Source organism: Ranitomeya imitator, chromosome 4 (genome assembly GCF_032444005.1).
Source record: "Ranitomeya imitator isolate aRanImi1 chromosome 4, aRanImi1.pri, whole genome shotgun sequence".
Taxonomy (NCBI): Eukaryota; Metazoa; Chordata; class Amphibia; order Anura; family Dendrobatidae; genus Ranitomeya; species Ranitomeya imitator.
Window position 1 is genome coordinate 81296794 of NC_091285.1, and position 23887 is coordinate 81320680.

General features: G+C 45.3%; 2 protein-coding genes across 2 annotated transcripts in view; one reads left to right on the forward strand and one right to left on the reverse strand.

Annotated features, from left to right (window-relative positions):
• UBE2B (ubiquitin conjugating enzyme E2 B) overlaps nt 1–2742 on the forward strand; it is a 41244-nt gene extending 38502 nt beyond the window's left edge. The window contains exons 5-6 of the mRNA XM_069763845.1: nt 617–705; nt 2162–2742. Of these exons, the coding sequence (XP_069619946.1) occupies nt 617–705; nt 2162–2290 (218 nt within the window). The 3' untranslated portion in view covers nt 2291–2742. The remainder of the gene's footprint in view (nt 1–616; nt 706–2161) is intronic.
• Nucleotides 2743–14225: 11483 nt separating this feature from the next.
• CDKN2AIPNL (CDKN2A interacting protein N-terminal like) lies at nt 14226–23484 on the reverse strand. The gene is made up of 3 exons (XM_069763846.1): nt 23261–23484; nt 14560–14659; nt 14226–14483 (listed from the first exon to the last, which is right to left on the reverse strand). Exons 1-3 carry the CDS (start codon nt 23431–23433, stop codon nt 14475–14477), a joined length of 282 nt encoding a protein of 93 aa, XP_069619947.1. The 5' UTR covers nt 23434–23484; the 3' UTR covers nt 14226–14474.
• Nucleotides 23485–23887: the final 403 nt, after the last annotated feature.

Sequence of the window (23887 nt, forward strand, 5' to 3'; positions counted from 1 at the left end):
AGAATTTTTGCTGAGAAGTGGTCTTGCATAATTTGCAAAGCACAGGGTAAAATCTGCCTGGTATGTGCAGTAACCTAAAGGGTTATATGTAGGTTGTATTGGACATTTAAAGCATTAACTGAACTTTTCACGACAAAATTATTTAAAAAAAAAAAGATAAGATATAAAACTCTGCAAATCACTTTAATAAGGGATTTGCAAAAACTGCACGCAAGTGGGTTCCAAACCAGTTCTTCCAGCCATCAGCTGCATTACTATCGGGCTGTGCTCATGTGGGGTACAGATGCTGGCATTAAAAGGCTCGCCTCTGTCCCCTCCTCTGAGCTCATCAGAACAAGCTCCTGTCACTTAGAGCAGCAGGTTACATCAGCACAATCTACTTGTCCCCAGTGCCTGTAATAGGTGCCAATACACAGAGCCTCCCTGCACCCTGTAATGGATGCTCCACAAGCACCCTGACTATGCCCCCTTCACTGCCAGCTGAGTGCATTCTGATATCAGGCAGGCAAACAGACCGAGGGTGAAGCAGGTGTGGTTTTAATAGTAGGTATCTGGTATCTGCATTTCTCCACTTTCCACTTCAACATTGATAAATACAGCATTTTTTCTCTTGCAGTTTATGCTGATGGCAGCATATGTTTAGACATCCTTCAGAACCGCTGGAGCCCAACTTATGATGTCTCTTCCATATTAACATCCATTCAGGTGAGACCCTGCAGGGTTCCACTTATGGGGGGCCTAGTTTCCGTAATTATGTTGCTCATATGTGCACACAGGAGGCCACAATGCCTCTGTGTGACTTTACCATGAAGGTCAATCTCCATGATCAAGACTACCATTTCGTACACCAGTCTGCGTGATGGACATGCAGGAGTACACCTATTTCATAATCACACGCCACCTAATGAATTATGTGGATACTGGCGTGCACCTTGTTAGAAGCATTAACATTCCTGATGAAAGTTACATCACAAGTTCAGATTAATCCATGGGGTGGGCTTCACGACGTCTCATCTCTGCATCGTGCCCACTTTGGCAGAGCTGGCCAAAACTGACGTGAAAACTCAAATTTGCTCATCTTGGTGTGTAAATACTTTGCGATATATGATGTTGTTAGATTTCTGAACTGGAGAGAACACTTTCATGAATCAGGCCCAAACTTTATAGCCTACTAGTCCAGTTTTTTTTTCCCTTTTTTTTTTTGTTATTTACAGAAGACTGATTTTAGCCATTCTGGCAGCATGCATACATGGTGCGATGACACCTTAGGTTGGAAATCTTACCATGGAGCATTGCAGCCACTACAGTGTCACTTAAGGTACCTTCACACATAACGATATTGTTAACGATATCGTTGCTATTTGTGACGTAGCAACGATATCGTTAATGAAATCGTTATGTGTGACAGCGACCAACGATCAGGCCCCTGCTGGGAGATCGTTGGTCGCTGAGGAAAGTCCAGAACTTTATTTCGTCGCTGGACTCCCTGGATCGGTGTGTGTGACGTCACCGCTCTGCTTTCCGGCTCCCAGACAGTACAAGAGGAGAGCAGAGAAGCAGAGCGCAGCGCTGGAGGACAGACGGCTGTAGGTAAGTATCTAGTGTCTGTTTTTTTTTACTTTTAGCATGGTAACCAGGGTAAACATCTGGTTACTAAGCGCGGCCCTGCGCTTAGTTACCCGATGTTTACCCTGGTTACCGGCATAGTTGGTCGCTGGAGAGCGGTCTGTGTGACAGCTCTCCAGCGACCAAACAGCGACGCTGCAGCGATCCGGATCGTTGTCGGTATCGCTGCAGCGTCGCTAAATGTGAAGGGGCCTTTACTGTGCCTCTCCTTTCTGCACACAGTTGTGATGCAGAGCTGACTGAGATGGCTTCCTTTGTGGAGTCAAGAAGTTTCCTCCAGGACTATGTCCATACATAATGAGCAGCTCCAGAGATGACAACATATTAACGTTTGACATACATGCTTTGAAGTGGCTCTGTCACAAAATGTGAGCGATTTATAAAAAGGTACAAGGCTATTCCCCTATAAACCAAAATGTAACAAAAAATGTTAATTTGGCTAAAGGCAGCGATGAAAGAATACAACAGGGTGATAATTACATTGTTCTACTTATTCCAATATATCAAACTTTCCGTTTTTTGTTTTTTCCTTCAGTCTCTACTTGATGAACCAAACCCAAACAGCCCAGCGAACAGTCAAGCAGCACAACTTTATCAAGAAAACAAACGAGAATATGAAAAGAGGGTATCTGCAATTGTAGAGCAAAGTTGGAACGATTCCTAAGCGCTCACACTTACCAGCATTGTTCTTCTCCTTTGTGAACGTCTTAACATTGGAAGAGACAGAATTGAGAACTACTACAAATGCCTCAAGTTTTAGAGATTTTCAGAATATCTTCTTGGTTCTGCTGCCCCATTATACTCCTGTTTGGAAAGTGTAAAAGCTTGTGTATCTTAGTGTATTTTTTATTGCATGTTGTGCATGGTTTGAGAATAAGTTATTGCTACATTTGTAATATATCCTGTTTATTACCCCTACTTTAATGTAAAGGTTGGCATGGAGTTTTCATGCAAATACACATTTTGTAAATCCATACACTTTCTTTTCTTGATGAAACTTGAATGCTTCAGTTCTGTGACTTTTTTTTCTATAGGAGAGCACTTACAGTCCCCCCCTTTTTTTAATATTTTAAGGTAAGCTGTTAATCTTCTCACAATAGAGTTGACTAAACTGTTTCTGGGTGTTCTTGTTTCTTCACTTGTTTTATCAGAAGATCAAATTCTTACCAATCGTTGAACAATACCTGACATACATGGAAAGGCTTGAGTTTCACTACAGACACTTATGAAATATTAGGCTGATCTGACTACCAGCAGTGGCAAAACTACAGCTCAGGGAAAGTGGGAGCTGGAGACCAGGGTCCTGGTATACAGCTGTCCAAAATGACTGGCACGCTTCACACCAGTCACCTGTCATGCGGATCCTCTGTGTGCAGAGGGCATTACCCTGGGTGTGGAAATGTACACAGGCTACCAATCGCCCATCAAACAAAATGTTCATGAGTGCAGTGATATTTGCACTTAGAAATAATAGTTTGCGGCAGTACATTGTCCTGCAAAGAACAATTGTATTCTCTGTGCACAGCAACATCTTATCAATCCTTCTGTGAGCATGAAAGTGCGTTCATCCTGATTTAAACAGGTTGCCGATCTTGCGTGTAGCCAATCAGCACCAGTTTAGCAGCTGTGACTTAATGTAAATGGGGTATCGTTTCTCCTTATGGAGAGTGACATACCATCTCTGGCTTGTCAAGGTAAGGAGGCTTATTCGCCATGCAATGCTCCTCTGGGAAATATAATATGCAAATTGCCTCTTCTGAGAAAAAGAGGACTTGAACTCTATAGCGCCACCTGTTGGAAGTAGCGATTCTACAAGTCACCATCAACCCTTTAACGAGTCGTGCAATATGACTTAGGATAAAAGCCAAATCAATATCTCAATTCGCAGACACGGTGTTTCGGGCTGTTGGCCCTCGTCAGTGTGAAGCATGAGAACTAATTTGGCTAGGTCGACGAGGGCCAACAGCCCGAAACACTGTGTCATATTGCACGACTCGTTAAAGGGTTGATTGTGACTTGTAGGATCGCTACTTCCAACAGGTGGTGCTATAGAGTTTAAGTCCTCTTTTTCTCAGAAGAGGCAATTTGCATATTAATGTAAATGTACACTTAAGAAATCTGTAGTACATGGAAGAAAAAAAAATCTAATTCAGTTCTTGGGTAAAATCTGTATTCAGTGTAGACAGAATCTCATCAGTACCAATTGTCCCTATGTAGAGGGGAGAAGCTCTATCTGTAGCGACTACCATCTCTTGTATGTAACAGTCTGTCTTCACTGAATACATAGTAAGGGTATGTGCACACGTTGCGGATTTTGCTGTGGATCCGCAGCTGTTTTCCATGAGTTTACAGTACCATGTAAACCAAAATCCACAGTGCACATGCTGCGGAAAAATATCTTAGTTACTTACCGATAACGGTATTTCTCCGATCCCATGACGGCACCACGGAGAGAGAGGGATCTGCCCTCAGGGACAGGAAACCTACAGGTGAAAAAGGCGGTACCTCTCTCCCACATTAGTTGGTTTACAGAGCCTTAACAGAACTTCAGCTGTAACTTAAATGTTATCAAACAAAATTTTAACTTATTAGAGGCACCGCGTGACTAAGTATTAATACTAACTCTAGTGTTCACACCCACACATGAAGGGAGGGAATGTACGAGTGCCGTCATGGGATCAGAGAAATACCGTTATCGGTAAGTAACTACGATATTCTTTTACCCCCATGACGGCACCACGGAGAGAATTTCATAGATGTACATTAGGGATGGATCACTGCCTCTAGAACCCTTCTGCCAAAGGTGAGGTCTGAAGAGGGAGTCAGGTCTAGTTGGTAGTGTTTAAAGAATGTGGAAGGAGATGACCAGGTGGCTGCCCTACATATCTGTTCAATTGATGCTCCTGCTCTCTCTGCCCAGGAGGTCGCCACCGATCTGGTTGAATGAGCTCTGACTTCCTCTGGAATGGCTTCATTGACGAATACGAGAGGATGATGGCGTCCCTTATCCATCTTGCAATTGTGGCCTTCGATGCTTTATGCCCTTTGTTTGGACCCTGAAAACACAAACCGAGACCTATCCTTCCTATAGACCCTTGTGGCCGCTAGATATTGGACTAAACATCTTTTAAAGTCTAGTGTGTGTAGATGTTCTGCTTTCCTATTTCTGGGATTTGGACAGAAAGAGGGTAACCAGATCTCCTGAGATCTATGGAAACGTGATGCCACGTTAGGAAGGTAGGATGGATCGGTTTTAAGGATTACTCTGTCATCTAGTATGCGTGTCAGAGGTGGGTATGCGGATAGGGCCTGCATGTCACTAATCCTCTGTGCTGACGTTAGTGCCACAAGAAGGGAGGTTTTGAGAGATATTTTTAAAGAGGCTTGGGACAGTGGCTCAAAAGGTGCTTTGGTTAGTTCGGAGAGAACTAGATTTAGATCCCAGGGAGGTGTAGTATGGTGTACCACTGGTCTAGATCTGGTCCGAGGCCTTAATGAATCTTTTTGCCCAGCGGTTCCCCGCCAAGTCACAGTTGTAAAGGGCCCCAAGCGCTGCTACCTGGACTTTAAGTGTGCTTGTTGCTAAGCCTTTTTCTAGCCCCTTCTGAAGAAACTCTAGTACCTTCTGAATTGGGATTTCCGCAGATAAACTGGCACCTGATACTGATAAAAATCTCTGCCAAACCCTCCCATACGCCCTAGTAGTCACTGGCTTTCTACTTAGCAGAAGAGTGGATACTAGATTTGAAGAGAATCCTCTCTTGATTAGAAGCTTCCTTTCAAATCCCAGGCCGTCATATGCAAGTTCCTTACTTGCGGGTGATTTACCGGCCCCTGATACAGCAGGTTTGGAATCTGGAAGGACCCAAGGGTCTGTTAAAGACATTATCCTTAGCTATGGAAACCATGCTCTCTTTGGCCAAAAGAGAGCTATAATGATGACTCTCGCTCCGTCCTCCCTGATCTTTCCCAACACCAAAGGAATTGGCGCTATTGGGGGAAACACATAGGCTAGACGAAAATTCCATGGAATTGAAAAGGCATCTAGGGTCACCGGGTTCCCGCACGGGTCGATTGAACAAAAGGCCCGAGTCTTTCGGTTGTGGTTGTTCGCAAATAAATCTATTTCTGGAAGACCCCACAATTGTACTATGTGGTTGAAGACCGCCTGATTCAATTCCCACTCTCCCTGTTTGAGATGTGTTCGGCTTAGAAAATCTGCAGTTTGCTTTTCCGACCCCTTGATGTGAAGGGCTGACAGTGACGACAGATTGGTCTCTGCTAACAATAGAATGGATTTTGTCACTTCCATCAGTGTATGAAATCTCGTGCCCCCCTGGTCATTTAAGTAGGCTACCACCACCCTGTTGTCCGATAATACCCTCAAGTGACAGGAATGGAGGGAGTGTAGGAAGTGGATGAGTGCATATTTTACTGCTAGGAGTTCTTTCATGTTTGAGGAACCCAGTTTTTCTTCCTCCGACTATGGCCCTTGAGCAATCTGATTGTCTACATGAGCTCCCCAACGCCAAGGACTCGCGTCAGCAGTTAGGGTTATAGATGTTGGCCATACCCATGGAACACCCCTGGTCCCACTGGAGGTCTCTGGTGTGACTCTGGGCCCGTTGGACCGCTGGAAGATAGGCTGTCATCGATCCCAGTATGGACATCGCTTTTCGTAGAGTTACTACTGGAGACTCTGCGTTGTTCTACCAGTTGGACCATGTTTGAAACTTTTTCCCCTGGAAGGCGGCATTCTTGCCGGTTTGAGTCTTTTATTAACCCCAAGTATTGTTGTACTTGGGTTGGAATGATTCTGGACTTTGCTAGGTTCAACATCCAACCTAGGTTTGTCAGGGATGTCATTACTTTGTTCAATTGTTGAGTGCAGTGGAGGGGAGTTTTGCCAACTACCAGGTCGTCCAAATATGGAACTATTAATATATTTTGCTTTCTTATGTGAGCCATAACCTCCGCCATCAACTTCGTAAATACCCTCGGGGCTATGGCTAGGCCGAAGGGAAGGGCCCTGAATTGGTAGTACTTTAACTCTCCCTGCATTAATACCACCACTCAGAAATTTCTGGTAGTCTGGATGTATGGGCACATGGAAATATGCATCCTTTAGATCGATGACAGTCATAAAACAAGACGGATAAAGCGTTCTCACACGTCTTTGTTTCCATCTTGAAACTCTCAGTCACTAGGTACTGGTTCAATTTGTTTAAATTATTGTCCTGTAAGTTCCATCCGGTTTCGTCCGAAGAAACAGAGGAGAGCAGAATCCCATGCCTTTCTCCTGACATAATAGCATTTGTATCTCCTTTTGAGGGCGGCACGGTGGCGCAGTGGTTAGCACTGCAGCCTTGCAGCGCTGGAGTCCTGGGTTCAAACCCCACCAAGGACAACATCTGCAAAGAGTTTGTATGTTCTCTCCGTGTTTGCGTGGGTTTCCTCCGGGTACTCCGGTTTCCTCCCACATTCCAAAGACATACTGATAGGGAATTTAGATTGTGAGCCCCATCGGGGACAGTGATGATAATGTGTGCAAAATGTAAAGCGCTCCGGAATATGTTAGCGCTATATAAAAAAAAACGAAGAAGAAGGCCCAGTTGTTCGGCCTCCGCTTTCCTTTGTGGTGTCAGTGATGTAATGGCATTGTATGGAATATTAGTTTCAGCGCCGTTTTTATTATATTTAGTGTCCATAGGCTCCCTGATATTTCTTCCCAGGCTGGAAGAAAGTGTGCCAGTCTTCCTCCCACCTGGGAACCACCTTCATTGGGGTTGTTTTTTGGTGTCAGGCTTGTTGAACAAGTAGCCTTTTCCCATCCTCCTTTCTGATTTTTTGGGGGCCTTCTATGCATGAATTTTCTGTTCCGAAAGGACTGTTTATATAATTGGTTACGGAACCCCGGAAAGGCTTTTTTCTTGTCGGCCGCTTTCTCCAGGATATCATCTAAGGTAGGGCCAAATAGGAACTCCCCTTCACAGGGTATGGAACATAATTTGGCTTTCGTTTGTAGGTACCCCGGCCAACATTTGAGCCCTCCTTCCTGCATTTGAAAAGGAAGCAGCTCTTGCCGCCAGTCTCACAGAGTCTAAAGATGCGTCTGCTAGAAACGCAGCTGCTCCTTTCATTATTGAGATTGAATCTAATATCGATTCTCTCGGAGATCTATCTTTTAGTTGTGATTGTAAATGATTTAACCACACCATTAATGCTCTGGCGGTACATGTGGCGGCTATAGCTTGTTTTAGTCCCCCCCCCTCAGCTGCTTCTCAAGAACCTTTTAGAAATACCTCAGCCTTCTTATCCATAGGGTTCCCATATCTTCAAAAGGTAAAGCCAATTTTTTCGATGTTTTTGCAATGGAGACATCCAGTTTTGGTGCCTTACTCCAGGAAGAACAGGCTGGGTAATCAAAAGGATATTCCCTTTTCGGGGTTAAGAGGACTTTTTTTTATCTGGCCTCTTCCACTCTTTCTTTATTAGGGCATGTATTTTATTATTTGCTGGAAACGCTCTTAGTTTCCTTTGTTCTAGACCGCTAAACAAAGTCTTGCACGTATTTTTGGGGATTTGGTCTCTACTAGTCCCATGGTTGTTTTTACCGCTTTTACTAAAGCGTCTGTCTCATCAATGGGAAAGCAATTGCGGCCCCCCTTTGAGGAGGAAGAGGATGATAGAGAGGAGAGCGAACTGTCTGAATTAGAGGTATTGCCATCTTCTTCTCTGGAACTTGGCTCCGGGGATCTATGTTTGAACCTATGTTTCCTTTTTAAACCTTTGGCACTTTTTAACACATCCTCTACCTGGGATTTAAGTAACTGTTTTAAGTCAGATGCAAATCTTGGGGACTCTTCAGAAATAGGGATTTGTGTGTTACTCACCGTAAAATCCTTTTCTCCGAGACACTCATTGGGGGACACAGGACTGTGGGTGTATGCTTCTGCCGCCAGGAGGCTGACACTAAGTAAACGTGAAAAAAATTAGCTCCTCCTCTGTCGTATACACCCTGACACTGGCTACTGGAGACTCCCAATTTGGTGCAAAAGCAGTAGGAGAACAAAACACGAGAAATAATATAACAGCATAAATACAGAAAACTTATGTCTAGAAAAAGTCCTACTGACTGATAAAATCAGATATAGCCAAAGCAGCCATCAGGCTACCAGGGAGGGAGCCGTGTCCCCCCCCCCCCAATGAGCGTCTCCCGAGAAAAGGATTTTACGGTGAGTAACACAAAAATCCCTATTTCTCCTTTGCCGCGTTGGGGGACACAGGACTGTGGGATGTCCTAAAGCAGTCCCTGGGAGGGAAATTAACTCACCAGTAAAAAATTTTTCCAGATAATGGTTGTCTTATAAGTGCGTCACCGCCGCTTGAAGAATCCTTCTACCCAGACTTGCATCTGCAGAGATCTGGGAGTGGACATTATAATGTTTGACAAAAGTATGCAAACTAGACCAGGTTGCAGCTTTGCAAACCTGTTCTGCTGAGGCCTGGTGCCGAATCGCCCAGGAAGCCCCCACTGCTCTAGTGGAGTGAGCTTTGATTACAGCCGGAATCATCATGCCCTTGGCGCGATAGGCTTCCTGATTGGCCGCACGTATCCACCTGGCCAGGGTAGATTTTGAGGCCGCGCATCCCTTCCTGCGACCTTCCGGAAGGACAAACAGAGCATTCGTCTGGCGGAAAGGAGCCGTTTGGGAAATGTATCTCCTCAGAGCTCTCACTAGGTCCAACGTATGAAGAGCTTTTTCTACCCGATGCATAGGAGCTGGACAAAAAGAGAGAAGAACTATATACTCATTAATGTGGAACGAGGAAACCACCTTCGGCAAAAAGAAAGGTGCTAGTCTGAGCATTACCTTGTCCTGATGAAAACGTAGAAAGGGAGTAGGACAGAGGGCTGCCAGCTCTGATACCCGCCTTATGGAAGTTATGGCCACTAAAAATACAACTTTCCAAGAAAGAAAAGTCAAGGAAATTTCTTGAAGAGGCTCAAAAGGAGCTTCCTGCAACACCCTTAAGACCAAATTAAGGTCCCAAGTTTCCAAAGGAGTCTTATAAGGAGGGACCTTATGAGCTACTCCCTGGAAAAAAGTCCTGACCTGACGGTTAGTAGCAATCCTGCGCTGAAAAAGGACCAATAGGGCTGAAATCTGCCTCTTAAGAGTACTTGGAGCAAGCCCTGAATCCAGGCCTGCTTGGAGGAAGGCTAGAATATTTGGGATGGAGAAACGCAACGGAGGCAGCCCGCACTCTCTACACCAGGATCACTATGTCTAAAAGGGTTAAAACTCACACGGTCTTATATACCATTTGTGTGGCTTGTCGTGCTGCATTCCCGCATGAAATCCATATGCGTTTTTTGCGCATTTTTGACGCGTTTTTTTCAGGAGCTTCTCAATGCATTAAATAGTGGTCAAAAACGTGAAAAATCCGCAAAATTAATGAATATGCTGCTTTTACCGTGATGTGTTTTTTTCCCGCGAAACAAAAACCGCATCGCGGTAAAAAACGCAGCATCATGAGCACAAAAATTGCGGGATGCTTATGTATGCGTTTAAGCGTTTTTCCTGTGGAAAACGGCCGAAAAAACTCGAACATGTGCACAGAGCCTAAAACCGCAGGTGGAATCTGCACAAAAACCACATAAAATCCGCGGTAAAACGCAGTGCTTTTTACCTGCAGATTTCTCAAAAAAGGTGCGGAAAAATCCACATAGGTTCCATCTACGTGTGCACATACCCTAAAGCTAGTTTCACATTTGCGGTTGTGTCCGCAAAAAACGCATGATAACGCAGTGTTTTTTATCCACATCAGCTCACGCATGAGGGCAAAAAAACCCACGCAGCATTTGTATGCGTTTTTACATGCGTTTGCACTTTTTATGTGCATGCGTCTGATATTTCCAGGAGGGCATGTCTCAATCAGTTCCTGGACATGCGCAGTCTAAAGTACGCAAGCATTCCCATAGACAGTAATCCATTTTTTTTAATACACTCATGCGCATATTTGAAGGAAATTTGCTGCCTCAAAAATTCCAACATGGTGCGTTCTCTGCGCCTTTCCGTACACCGTGAAAAGACGCATGCGTTCGCGGTCGAACGCATGCACCTGCGTCTACAATGTTAAAGATAGGAAATCAAGACACATGCGCATGTATGTGTCAGAAACGCTGTGGACACAGCCGTAAATGTGAAACCAGCCTAATCCTGTGAATGAAGAATTTTGAAAATAAGTGACCAATCCTGAAGGAGAAAGAAGCAGATGTCGCTGATTGCATCAATTACAAAGTTTCTTATTTGAACGGATTTATGAAGTAAGAATTAAAACCACGGTTACTCTTCAGCTGAAAAGTACAGAGAAAGACATTGGGGAGCCGGTGCAAGTAAACGACAAAGCTGCTTCACAAAAAGGACTGCCGGTATGATTGGAATAGAATGATAGTGTGTGCACATAAGCATCAGAACTGTCTTCCAGTTGGTGGAGCGAGTCTTATGGTATAGTTACTACTTTGATACAGAATTATTTGGTAGCAGACACCTAGGTGGGCAAGAGATGTTTCTCTGGATGAGGCAGCTGCAGAACATGTCCATGTGTCAATGCATAGCCCAAACTGTAAGGATACACTATATAACATCAAGTTTCCAGATATTGGCATTTCCCTAAAAGATTATTTTAATATGGAGTATGGCCAGAACAGTCAAGTTTTTACTGTCCATGGTCCAGAATCCCAGTGCTTTGAATGCAACGGATACTCCGCTCCAGCCAAAGCGCTGCCCCCTTTTGTATGCGCGGTGATTCCGCATGTGTTCATTGAACAAATGCAGAATTATTATTATTATTTATTTATATAGCACCATTGATTCCATGGTGCTGTACATGAGAAGGGGTTACATACAAGTTACAAATATCACATACAGTAAACAAACTAACAATGACGGACTGATACAGAGGGGCGAGGACCCTGCCCTTGCGGGCTTACATTCTACAGGATTATGGGGAAGGAGACAGTAGGTTGAGGGTTGCAGGAGCTCCGGTGTTGGTGAGGCGGTAGCTTCGTTGGTGATGAGGCAGCAGCGGTGTCAGTGCAGGCTGTAGGCTTTCCTGAAGAGATGAGTTTTCAGGTTCCGTCTGAAGGATCCGACTGTGGTTGATAGTCGGACGTGTTGGGGCAGAGAGTTCCAGAGGATGGGGGATATTCGGGAGAAGTCTTGGAGGCGATTGGATGAGGAGCGAATAAGTGTGGAGGAGAGAAGGAGGTCTTGGGAGGACCGGAGGTCACGTGAGGGAAGATATCGAGAGATTAGTTCAGAGATATATGGAGGAGACAGGTTGTGGATGGCTTTGTAGGTCAGTATTAGCAATTTGAACTGGATACGCTGAGGGAATGGGAGCCAGTGAAGAGATTTGCAGAGGGGGGAAGCGGAGGAGTAGCGAGGAGAGAGATGGATTAGTCGGGCAGCAGAGCTAAGGATGGACTGGAGAGGTGCAAGGGTGTTAGCAGGGAGGCCACAGAAAAGGATGTTGCAGTAGTCAAGACGGGAAATGATGAGGGCGTGCACAAGCATTTTAGTAGATTGGGGGTTGAGGAAAGGACGGATCCTAGAGATATTTTTGAGCTGGAGGCGACAGGAGGTGGAAAGAGCTTGGATGTGTGGTTTGAAGGACAGGGCAGAGTCGAAGGTTACTCCGAGGCAGCGGACTTCGGGTACAGGGGAAAGCATGATGTCATTGACTGCGATAGATAGGTCAAGTAAGGAAGATTTGTGGGATGGAGGAAAGATGATGAGTTCAGATTTGTCCACATTGAGTTTGAGGAAGCGAGAGGAGAAGAAGGAGGATATGGCTGATAGGCACTCTGGGATTCTGGACAGCAGAGCGATGACGTCTGGGCCAGAGAGGTAGATCTGAGTGTCGTCAGCATAGAGGTGGTACTGGAATCCATGGGACTTTATGAGTTGTCCCAAGCCAAGTGTATAGATTGAGAAGAGTAGGGGTCCTAGAACAGAGCCTTGGGGGACTCCAACAGAGAGAGGGTGGGATGAGGAGGTAGTATGGGAGTGGGAAACGCTGAATGTGCGGTTGGAAAGGTACGAGGCGATCCAGGATAGGGCGAGGTTTTTGATGCCAAAGGAGGAGAGGATCTGTAGTAGGAGGCAGTGGTCAACTGTGTCGAAAGCAGAGGACAGGTCTAGAAGGAGGAGTACAGAGTATTGTCCAGTAGCTTTGGCGGTAAGTAGGTCGTTAGTGATTTTGGTCAGGGCAGTCTCAGTTGAGTGATGGGGGCGGAAACCAGATTGTAAATTGTCGTACAACAAGTTAGATGAGAGGTGGGAGGAGAGTTCAGCATGGACGTGCTGCTCCAGGAGTTTGGAAGCAAATGGGAGCAGCGATATTGGGCGATAGCTGGACATAGCAGTTGGATCGAGGGTTGGCTTTTTAAGGATAGGCGTGATTGTGGCATGTTTGAACGCAGAGGGGAAGGTGCCAGAAGTTAGTGATAGGTTGAAGAGGTGGGTTAAAGAGGTGGGTTAGGGATGGGATAAGTGTGGTGGTGAGGTTGGGGAGGAGGTGGGATGGGATGGGGTCGAGCGCACAGGTGGTGAGGTGGGATTTGGAGAGGAGACAATTAAGTCCCCCTTCAGTGATGTTGGATAGGGAGGTTGTGGGGTTTGGGCATTGGTCTGGTATACAAAGGGGTTGTGGTGGTTGAACAATAAAGTCTTGCCTTGCCTGGTCGATCTTATTTTTAAAGTGTGTGGCAAAGTCCTCAGCAGAGATGAGGGAGGTTGGAGGGGGCAGTGGGGGGCGGAGGAGGGAGTTAAATGTTTTGAATAACTGTTTGGGGTTGTGGGATAGGGAAGATACGAGGGTTGTGAAGTAGGCCTGTTTAGCAGAGGTGAGTGCAGATTTAAAAGCGAGTGTTGCTTGTTTGAATACAGTGAAGTCGTCTTGCGAGTGTGTTCTCTTCCAACGCCGCTCCGCAACCCTGGACACTTGCCTTAGCTTTTTGGTGGTGTTATTATGCCAAGGTTGTCTATTGATACGTCACGCTCTGCCATGGACGAGAGGGGCAACCGTGTCAATAGCTGAATCACTGCATCCTATACATAGACTTATTTATCTTGCGGAGACTGAGCCTTTCCGCAAGATAAATAGACATGCTTGCGGTCTAGAAAGACGTGACGCATGTCCGGTTACGCAGGTTTGTTTGCCACCTGTGTGTTTGTACGCATAGTGGAGATGGGATTTCATAAAATCCCCTCCACTATGCTGTAACATCTGGATGCAGCGTCCCGATCCGCAGCAAATACTGAAGGAATACGCCCCGGGGAAACATACCCCAATTGATTTTCTGCAGTTGACACTCAAGTGCTTGGATCTCTCTTACCAGGTATATTGGGGAAGGTCACAAACTTCTACACCAGCCTCTGGAAGGAATGTGGTTTTAGTCCATACCTACTGGCATAATCCACCATAAAAATGTGTATCTTTGAAGAAATCCTCTACTTTTCTAAGGCTTTGCCTACTATATTGGTATCTTCAGCAAGTGTGTGACTGTCCAAATCAAAACTTGATAAAAGTATATGTAAAAGCAATTTAATTTGTCTTTGCCCAACCAACACACAATTTCAGTCTTGATACATGGTGAAAAGTGTTAAAAAACCATTAAAAAAAAGCCAATATCTGGCTCCAGAGTTCCAAACAGTATTCACAGTTTCCAAAGAAATTACAAACAACTGATCAGCTTCTCATTGGGGTCCCAACAAAAAAATACTGTGATCGCAGCAGAGTCCTAGATAAAAAAAAGATCAGTTCTAGGGATCCAGACGTCATTGATTCTGAAGTAAAGGAGAAAACATCAATCACAACCACCAAGCAAGAATGTATTAGCATCAAGTTAATCAGGTAACATACCCGCTTCATAATCTCATCTCTAGTGGTAAAGTGCGGCGCATCTTCTACTTCAATCCCTTCCGCCATACTCTGCACCCTTTCCAGAAGTTCATCACTGTATCTTGGAGAAGAAAAGGGATATAGGTATTTATTTTGTGGCAAAGAGCATTGTAAAAGTTTCAGCATTTTACATCTGGTCAGGATTTCTGAACAAACACCATTGAAAATTGGGGGAATAAAGTAAGAAGCCACCAGGCCTGATGTGAAGTCACACACTGCAACTGCAGGATCAGCTGTGTCATCTGGATAACATTGTCTCTGCAGCCCGAGGATTGATATACGCCGGACCATGAAGGGCTCGTTCAGATGTCCGGTTTTCTCATAGGAGTTCTATGTTTTCCACAGCTAGAACTCATAAATATTAAAGCGACTGTCCGCACAGTATGGCAGCTCACACAAAGTCCGGCCGCTTGGTACAGCATAGTGGGACCAATCATTTTACAACACCTTCCCACGTGCTTGTTTTCCCATCTATTGAGGAAAGATTGAGGGAAAACAAGCAGACGGTAAGGTGTATATGAATAGTGGCCCCACTATGACGCAGACAATTCTTTGCTTACCCACACAAAATTGCAGAGAGATGTCCAAAAATCTGACAGAGGGATACCATCTCTGCGGTCCATTGTTCATGGACTGTTTGATATGAGGACCTGGAGAAACCTCCATCAGTATATTTTTCTGACAGTAAAAACCTGATGACACTGATCAAAAACACTGATGAAACCCAGACCGTATGAGAAAAATCCCTCCTGTCTGAATGAGATCTAAGCCTCGGCAACAAATATGCTGCACTTCGACATACTCTAAGGCCACATTCAGTATTTTACCTCAGTATCTGTAAGCCAAAACCAGGAGTGGGACAGTGAGAGGATAATAATAGGAGAAATATGTCACTGATTCTGGATTTATCACTCCTGGTTTTGGCTTACAAAAGAGATCTGAATCTGAGCATGCGCCGCCCCCAGCGGCCATTTTCCCGGAGGCCACTGCATCGCAGCAATGGAGCTGCCGGGGCGTCCGGGCTTTGAGGAAATGCCGGAGGAGCCCCGACTGACTCTGCACTAAGATACGCCGACACCGCCCCACAGCACAGAGAGCTGACGCTGCACGAAGAGGAGCCGCCGCCCCACAGCACAGCACCCACGTGGCACAAAGAGGAGCAGCCGCCGCCACTCCCAGCACAGAGACCCCACGTTGCAGCTACAATAAGGTAATGGGGGATACTCCACTCACACTTTCCTGTGAGACGCCCCCTCTGTCATCGGGACCACTCCCCCCCACCCACCATATACACATTGGTGTCTGCACCCGGCGTACAAGACGACTCCCGACTTTTAAGAAGATTTTCAGGGGTTAAAAAGTCGTCTTATACGCCGGAAAATACGGTACTTAAAGTGTGACACAACTGAAAATATGTCTTATATTCTAGGTTCTTCAAAGTAGCCACCTTTTGCTTTGATGACTGCTTTGCACACTCTTGGCATTCTCTTGATGAGCTTCAAGAGGTAGTCACCGGGAATGGTTTTCACTTCACAGGTGTGCCCTGTCAGGTTTAATAAGTGGGATTTCTTGCCTTATAAATGGGGTTGGGACAATCAGTTGTGTTGAGCAGAAGTCTGGTGGATACACAGCTGATAGTCCTACTGAATAGACTGGTAGAATTTGTATTATGGCAAGAAAAAAGCAGCTCAGTAAAGAAAAACGAGTGGCCATCATTACTTTAAGAAATGAAGGTCAGTCAGTCTGAAAAATTGGGAAAACTTTGAAAGTGTCCCCAAGTGCAGTGGCAAAAACCATCAAGCGCTACAAAGAAACTGGCTCACATGAGGACCGCCCCAGGAAAGGAAGACCAAGAGTCACCTCTGCTTCTGAGGATAAGTTTATCCGAGCCACCAGCCTCAGAAATCGCAGGTTTACAGCAGCTCAGATTAGAGACCAGGTCAATGCCACACAGAGTTCTAGCAGCAGACACATCTCTACAACAACTGTTAAAGGGAACCTGTCACCCCGAAAATCGCGGGTGAGGTAAGCCCACCGGTATCAGGGGCTTATCTGCAGCATTCTGTAATGCTGTAGATAAGCCCCCGATGTTACCTGAAAAAGGAGAAAAAGACGTTATACTCACCCAGGGGCGGTCCCGCTGCTGGTCACGTCGGATGGGCGTCTCTGGTCTGCTCCGGCGCCTCCCATCTTCATTCCAAGACGTCCTCTTCTGATCTTCAGCCACGGCTCCGGCGCAGGCGTACTTTGCTCTGCCCAGTTGAGGGCAGACAAAGTACTGCAGTGCGCAGGCGCCGGGCCTCTGACCTTTCCGGCGCCTGCGCACTGCAGTACTATCCTCTGCCCTCAAGAGGGCAGAGCAAAGTACGCCTGCGCCGGAGCCGTGGCTGAAGATCAGAAGAGGACGTCTTGAAATGAAGATGGGAGGCGCCGCAGCGGACCAGAGACGCCCATCCGACCTGACCAGCAGCGGGACCGCCCCTGGGTGAGTATAATATAACGTCTTTTTCTCCTTTTTCAGGTAACATCGGGGGCTTATCTACAGCATTACAGAATGCTGCAGATAAGCCCCTGATGCTGGTGGGCTTACCTCACCCGCGATTTTCGGGGTGACAGCTTCCCTTTAAGAGGACACTTTGTGCAGCAGGCCTTCATGGTAAAATAGCTGCTAGGAAACCACTGCTAAGGACAGGCAACAAGCAGAAGAGACTTGTTTGGGCTAAAGAACACAAGGAATGGACATTAGACCAGTGGAACTCTGTGCTTTGGTCTGATGAGTCCAAATTTGAGATCTTTGGTTCCAACCACCGTTGTCTTTGTGCGACGCAGAAAAGGTGAACGGATGGACTCTACATGCCTGGTTCCCCGCCGTGAAGCATGGAGGAGGAGGTGTGATGGTGTGGGGGTGCTTTGCTCGTGACACGGTTGGGGATTTATTCAAAATTGAAGGCATACTGAACCAGCATGGCTACCACAGCATCTTGCAGCGGCATGCTATTCCATCCGGTTTGCGCTTAGTTGCACCATCATTTATTTTTCAACAGGACAATGATCCCAAACACACCTCCAGGCTGTATAAGGGCTATTTGACCAAGGAGAGTGATGGGGTGCTACGCCAGATGACCTGGCTTCCACATTCACCTGACCTGAACCCAATCGAGATGGTTTGGGGTGAGCTGGACCGCAGAGTGAAGGCAAAAGGGCCAACAAGTGCTAAGCATCTCTGGGAACTCCTTCAAGATTGTTGGAAGACCATTTCCGGTGACTACCTCTTGAAGCTCATCAAGGGAATGCCAAGAGTGTGCAAAGCAGCCATCAAAGCAAAGGTGGCTACTTTGAAGAACCTAAAATACAGGTCCTTCTCAAAAAATTAGCATATAGTGTTAAATTTCATTATTTACCATAATGTAATGATTACAATTAAACTTTCATATATTATAGATTCATTATCCACCAACTGAAATTTGTCAGGTCTTTTATTGTTTTAATACTGATGATTTTGGCATACAACTCCTGATAACCCAAAAAACCTGTCTCAATAAATTAGCATATTTCACCCATACAAACAAATAAAAGTGTTTTTTAATAACAAACAAAAAAACCAACAAATAATAATGTTCAGTTATGCACTCAATACTTGGTCGGGAATCCTTTGGCAGAAATGACTGCTTCAATGCGGCGTGGCATGGAGGCAATCAGCCTGTGACACTGCTGAGATGTTATGGAGGCCCAGGATGCTTCAATAGCGGCCTTAAGCTCATCCAGAGTGTTGGGTCTTGCGTCTCTCAACTTTCTCTTCACAATATCCCACAGATTCTCTATGGGGTTCAGGTCAGGAGAGTTGGCAGGCCAATTGAGCACAGTAATACCATGGTCAGTAAACCATTTACCAGTGGTTTTGGTACTGTGAGCAGGTGCCAGGTCGTGCTGAAAAATGAAATCTTCATCTCCATAAAGCATTTCAGCCGATGGAAGCATGAAGCGCTCCAAAATCTCCTGATAGCTAGCTGCATTGACCCTGCCCTTGATGAAACACAGTGGACCAACACCAGCAGCTGACATGGCACCCCACACCAGCAGCTGACATGGCACCCCACACCATCACTGACTGTGGGTACTTGACACTGGACTTCAGGCATTTTGGCATTTCCTTCTCCCCAGTCTTCCTCCAGACTCTGGCACCTTGATTTCCGAATGACATGCAAAATTTGCTTTCATCAGAAAAAAGTACTTGGGACCACTTAGCAACAGTCCAGTGCTGCTTCTCTGTAGCCCAGGTCAGGCGCCTCTGCCGCTGTTTATGGTTCAAAAGTGGCTTTACCTGGGGAATGCGGCACCTGTAGCCCATTTCCTGCACACGCCTGTGCACGGTGGCTCTGGATGTTTCCACACCAGACTCAGTCCACTGCTTCCTCAGGTTCCCCAAGGTCTGGAATCGGTCCTTCTCCACAATCTTCCTCAGGGTCCGGTCTCCTCTTCTCGTTGTACAGCGTTTTCTGCCACATTGTTTCCTTCCAACAGACTTACCATTGAGGTGCCTTGATACAGCACTCTGGGAACAGCCTATTTGTTGAGAAATTTCTTTCTGGGTCTTACCCTCTTGCTTGAGGGTGTCAATGATGGCCTTCTTGACATCTGTCAGGTCGCTAGTCTTACCCATGATGGGGGTTTTGAGTAATGAACCAGGCAGGGAGTTTATAAAAGCCTCAGGTATCTTTTGCATGTGTTTAGAGTTAATTAGTTGATTCAGAAGATTAGGGTAATAGGTCGTTTAGAGAACCTTTTCTTGATATGCTAATTTATTGAGACAGGTTTTTTGGGTTATCAGGAGTTGTATGCCAAAATCATCAGTATTAAAACAATAAAAGACCTGACAAATTTCAGTTGGTGGATAATGAATCTATAATATATGAAAGTTTAATTGTAATCATTACATTATGGTAAATAATGAAATTTAACACTATATGCTAATTTTTTGAGAAGGACCTGTATAAGACATATTTTCAGTTGTTTCACCTTTTTTTGTTAAGTATATATTTCCACACGTGTTAAGTCATAGATTTGATGCCTTCAGTGTGAAATTACAATTTTCATAGTCATGAAAATACAGAAAAATCGTTAAATGAGAAAGTGTGTCCAAACTTTTGGTCTGTACTGTATATATACATACACACGTGTATACAGTGGGGCAAAAAAGTATTTAGTCAGTCAGCAATAGTGCAAGTTCCACCACTTAAAAAGATGAGAGGCGTCTGTAATATACATCATAGGTAGACCTCAACTATGGGAGACAAACTGAGAAAAAAAAATCCAGAAAATCACATTGTCTGTTTTTTTAACATTTTATTTGCATATTATGGTGGAAAATAAGTATTTGGTCAGAAACAAAATTTCATCTCAATACTTTGTAATATATCCTTTGTTGGCAATGACAGAGGTCAAACGTTTTCTGTAAGTCTTCACAAGGTTGCCACACACTGTTGTTGGTATGTTGGCCCATTCCTCCATGCAGATCTCCTCTAGAGCAGTGATGTTTTTGGCTTTTCGCTTGGCAACACGGACTTTCAACTCCCTCCAAAGGTTTTCTATAGGGTTGAGATCTGGAGACTGGCTAGGCCACTCCAGGACCTTGAAATGCTTCTTACGAAGCCACTCCTTCGTTGCCCTGGCAGTGTGCTTTGGATCATTGTCATGTTGAAAGACCCAGCCACGTTTCATCTTCAATGCCCTTGCTGATGGAAGGAGGTTTGCACTCAAAATCTCACGATACATGGCCCCATTCATTCTTTCATGTACCCGGATCACTCGTCCTGGCCCCTTTGCAGAGAAACAGCCCCAAAGCATGATGTTTCCACCACCATGCTTTACAGTAGGTATGGTGTTTGATGGATGCAACTCAGTATTCTTTTTCCTCCAAACACGACAAGTTGTGTTTCTACCAAACAGTTCCAGTTTGGTTTCATCAGACCATAGGACATTCTCCCAAAACTCCTCTGGATCATCCAAATGCTCTCTAGCACACTTCAGACGGGCCCGGACATGTACTGGCTTAAGCAGTGGGACACGTCTGGCACTGCAGGATCTGAGTCCATGGTGGCGTAGTGTGTTACTTATGGTAGGCCTTGTTACATTGGTCCCAGCTCTCTGCAGTTCATTCACTAGGTCCCCCGCGTGGTTCTGGGATTTTTGCTCACCGTTCTTGTGATCATTCTGACCCCACAGGGTGGGATTTTGCGTGGAGCCCCAGATCGAGGGAGATTATCAGTGGTCTTGTATGTCTTCCATTTTCTAATTATTGCTCCCACTGTTGATTTCTTCACTCCAAGCTGGTTGGCTATTGCAGATTCAGTCTTCCCAGCCTGGTGCAGGGCTACAATTTTGTTTCTGGTGTCCTTTGACAGCTCTTTGGTCTTCACCATAGTGGAGTTTGGAGTCAGACTGTTTGAGGGTGTGCACAGGTGTCTTATTATACTGATAACAAGTTTAAACAGGTGCCATTACTACAGGTAATGAGTGGAGGGAAGAGGAGACTCTTAAAGAAGAAGTTACAGGTCTGTGAGAGCCAGAAATCTTGATTGTTTGTTTCTGACCAAATACTTATTTTCCACCATAATATGCAAATAAAATGTTAAAAAAACAGTCAATGTGATTTTCTGGATTTTTTTTTTCTCAGTTTGTCTCCCATAGTTGAGGTCTACCTATGATGTAAATTACAGACGCCTCTCATCTTTTTAAGTGGTGGAACTTGCACTAATGCTGACTGACTAAATACTTTTTTGCCCCACTGTGTGTATATATATATATATATATATATATATATATATATATATATATATATATATATATATATATATATATATATATATATATATATATATATATATATATATATATATATATATATACACATATACACACATACATATAATTTAAAGTTCCCACTCCCATTTTGGTAGGGATTAAAAATGAAGTTTTGAAAATATTATTAATAAAAAAAGGTATTTGGCAATGCTGCAACAATAACAGTGCTATTCTATGAAAATATTAAACCCTCATGATAAACACTGTAAAGAGATAAAAAAAAAAAAAAAAAAAGGAAATACCTAAAAAAAAAAATTAAAAAATCATTTAATGGTAGTTACACCTCCTTAGGGCACTTTCACATCTGTTCTATGATCCCGTCGGTGCATACATTTGAAATCCTCCACAAAAAGGGTCTGGACACATGCAGGGGACCAATAGACTGCTGTGGTGATGGCACACCAGTCAGTCTATAACCTGTGTGCCCATATTCATGGTTTACGTAGATAAAAAGTTGTGGCAGATTTGTTTCAAAGGGCACTTTCACATTGCATTGTGTGTCCCCACCAGGGGATATGTCCCCAGCGAAATGGGGTATGGACGCATGCGCCGACGGGGCCAATAGATTGGAGTGGTGACGGCAGAGTGAAAGTGCACTCTGCAGTGCATCATTTCCAGGAGGGTACGCCTGCAGGAAGCAGATACAGTAGACTGCGTCAGTGTCCACCTCCTGCAGGCGTACCCTCCCGGAAATGATGCACTGTGGAGCGCACGTTCACTCTGCCGTCACCACTGCAATCTATTGGCCCCTTTGGCGCATGCGTCCAGACCCCATTTCGCTGGGGACATATGCCCTGGTGGGGACACACAATGCAATGTGAAAGTGCCCTTTGAAACAAATCTGCCACAACTTTTTATCTACGTAAACCATGAATATGGGCACACAGGTTATAGACTGCGGAGGAGAGCGACACCCGTGTGTGATATCAGCTGTGCGGAGAAATCATTTATCACTTTATAGAAGTGACCTGTTCAAGGCTCTGGGGAGGACGCTGCCTGGAGATAACTCTGCCCCAGAGATTATTTTACATGAGTGACGCCCAGCAGCCCCGCGCGCGACTCCCACCAGCCCCACTTTGGCGTTTGTCACCCATTCCCAGATGTCCCTTAGGCTACTTTCACACTAGCGTCGGAATCTCCCCATCGCAATGCATCGGGCAGAGATTCCGACGCTAGCGTTTGACGCACTGCACAACGGGTGCAGCAGATGCATTTCTCCGGCGCATCCGCTGCCCCATTGTGAGGTGTGGGGGCGGAGTTCCGGCCGCGCATGCGCAGTCGGAAAAAGTGGTCCGTCAGGAGCAAAAAACGTTACATGTAACGTTTTTTGCTCCCGGCGGTCCGCCACAACACGGCGCAACCATCGCACGACGGTTGCAACGTGTGGCAAAGCATCGCTAGTGTTAATCTATGGGGCAAAAACGCATCCTGCAAACAACTTAGCAGGATGCGTTTTTTGCCATAAACGACGCATTGCGACGTCTGGCAAAAAACGCCAGTGTGAAAGTGGCCTTACAAATACTGATGGGGGAATCACCACCACAACGCTACGTGTGAACAAGCCCTCATTTTATATCAGTAGGAAAAATTCAGTGATGTCTCTTGGAATAATGGGAGGAAAAACAAAAGCCAAAAAAGAAAGTTTCCCCACAAGTGACCGGGCGCTTTTCACCAACATCACATTCAGCCTCTCCCCGATCAGAAATGGCTGATAACAGAGAGCACACGAGTGACTGGCCCTTTAAGAGGAGCCGCCCTAGAACACCCGGCGCCGCAGCTGCCCCATAGAGGTCGCGTCTACCTGCAGCCCATGAACACATGATTGGCCCACACCATAGACAGGGCGAGCAGCTTGTCCATCTCATTTTCTCCCTGGAAACGTTCGAGGTTCTGTAACAAGAACTCCTTCCTAGCTCGCCATTGCTTGTCACTCTCGCTGTAGCTCTGGAACCCCCTCACGAACTCCGCCGCCATCTTCTGTGTTGTGACCACGGAAACAACAATCAGAATCTAATTCCGGTTCCTTCTCCATGGTGGCGACAGTCTGATCAGTGCTCGGCCACATCTCTATGGTACGATGACGTAATCATCGTCAAGGGAACAGCTGGGAGACGCATTTGCTGTGTTGTCGCCATCTAGTGGTCAGAGTTAAGAACCTTCACTTGCTGTGACCTGCAGTTAAGATGCATTCACAGCACATGAGCCTGTAATGCCATCTAGTGATCTCATATCTCCCCACAAATACATATTCACACATTATTTTCATGCAGCTTGTAGAAGGGTGTTCTTACTTTGTCACCTGAAGCATCTGCAATTTTTCATTTTTGCACTTTCGCTGTCCTTCGCTGTACACATAGTGGTCTGAGGGCTTATTCTTTGCGGGTCGTTCTGTAATTGAGAATTACACAGTTCATTTAACCAAATAATG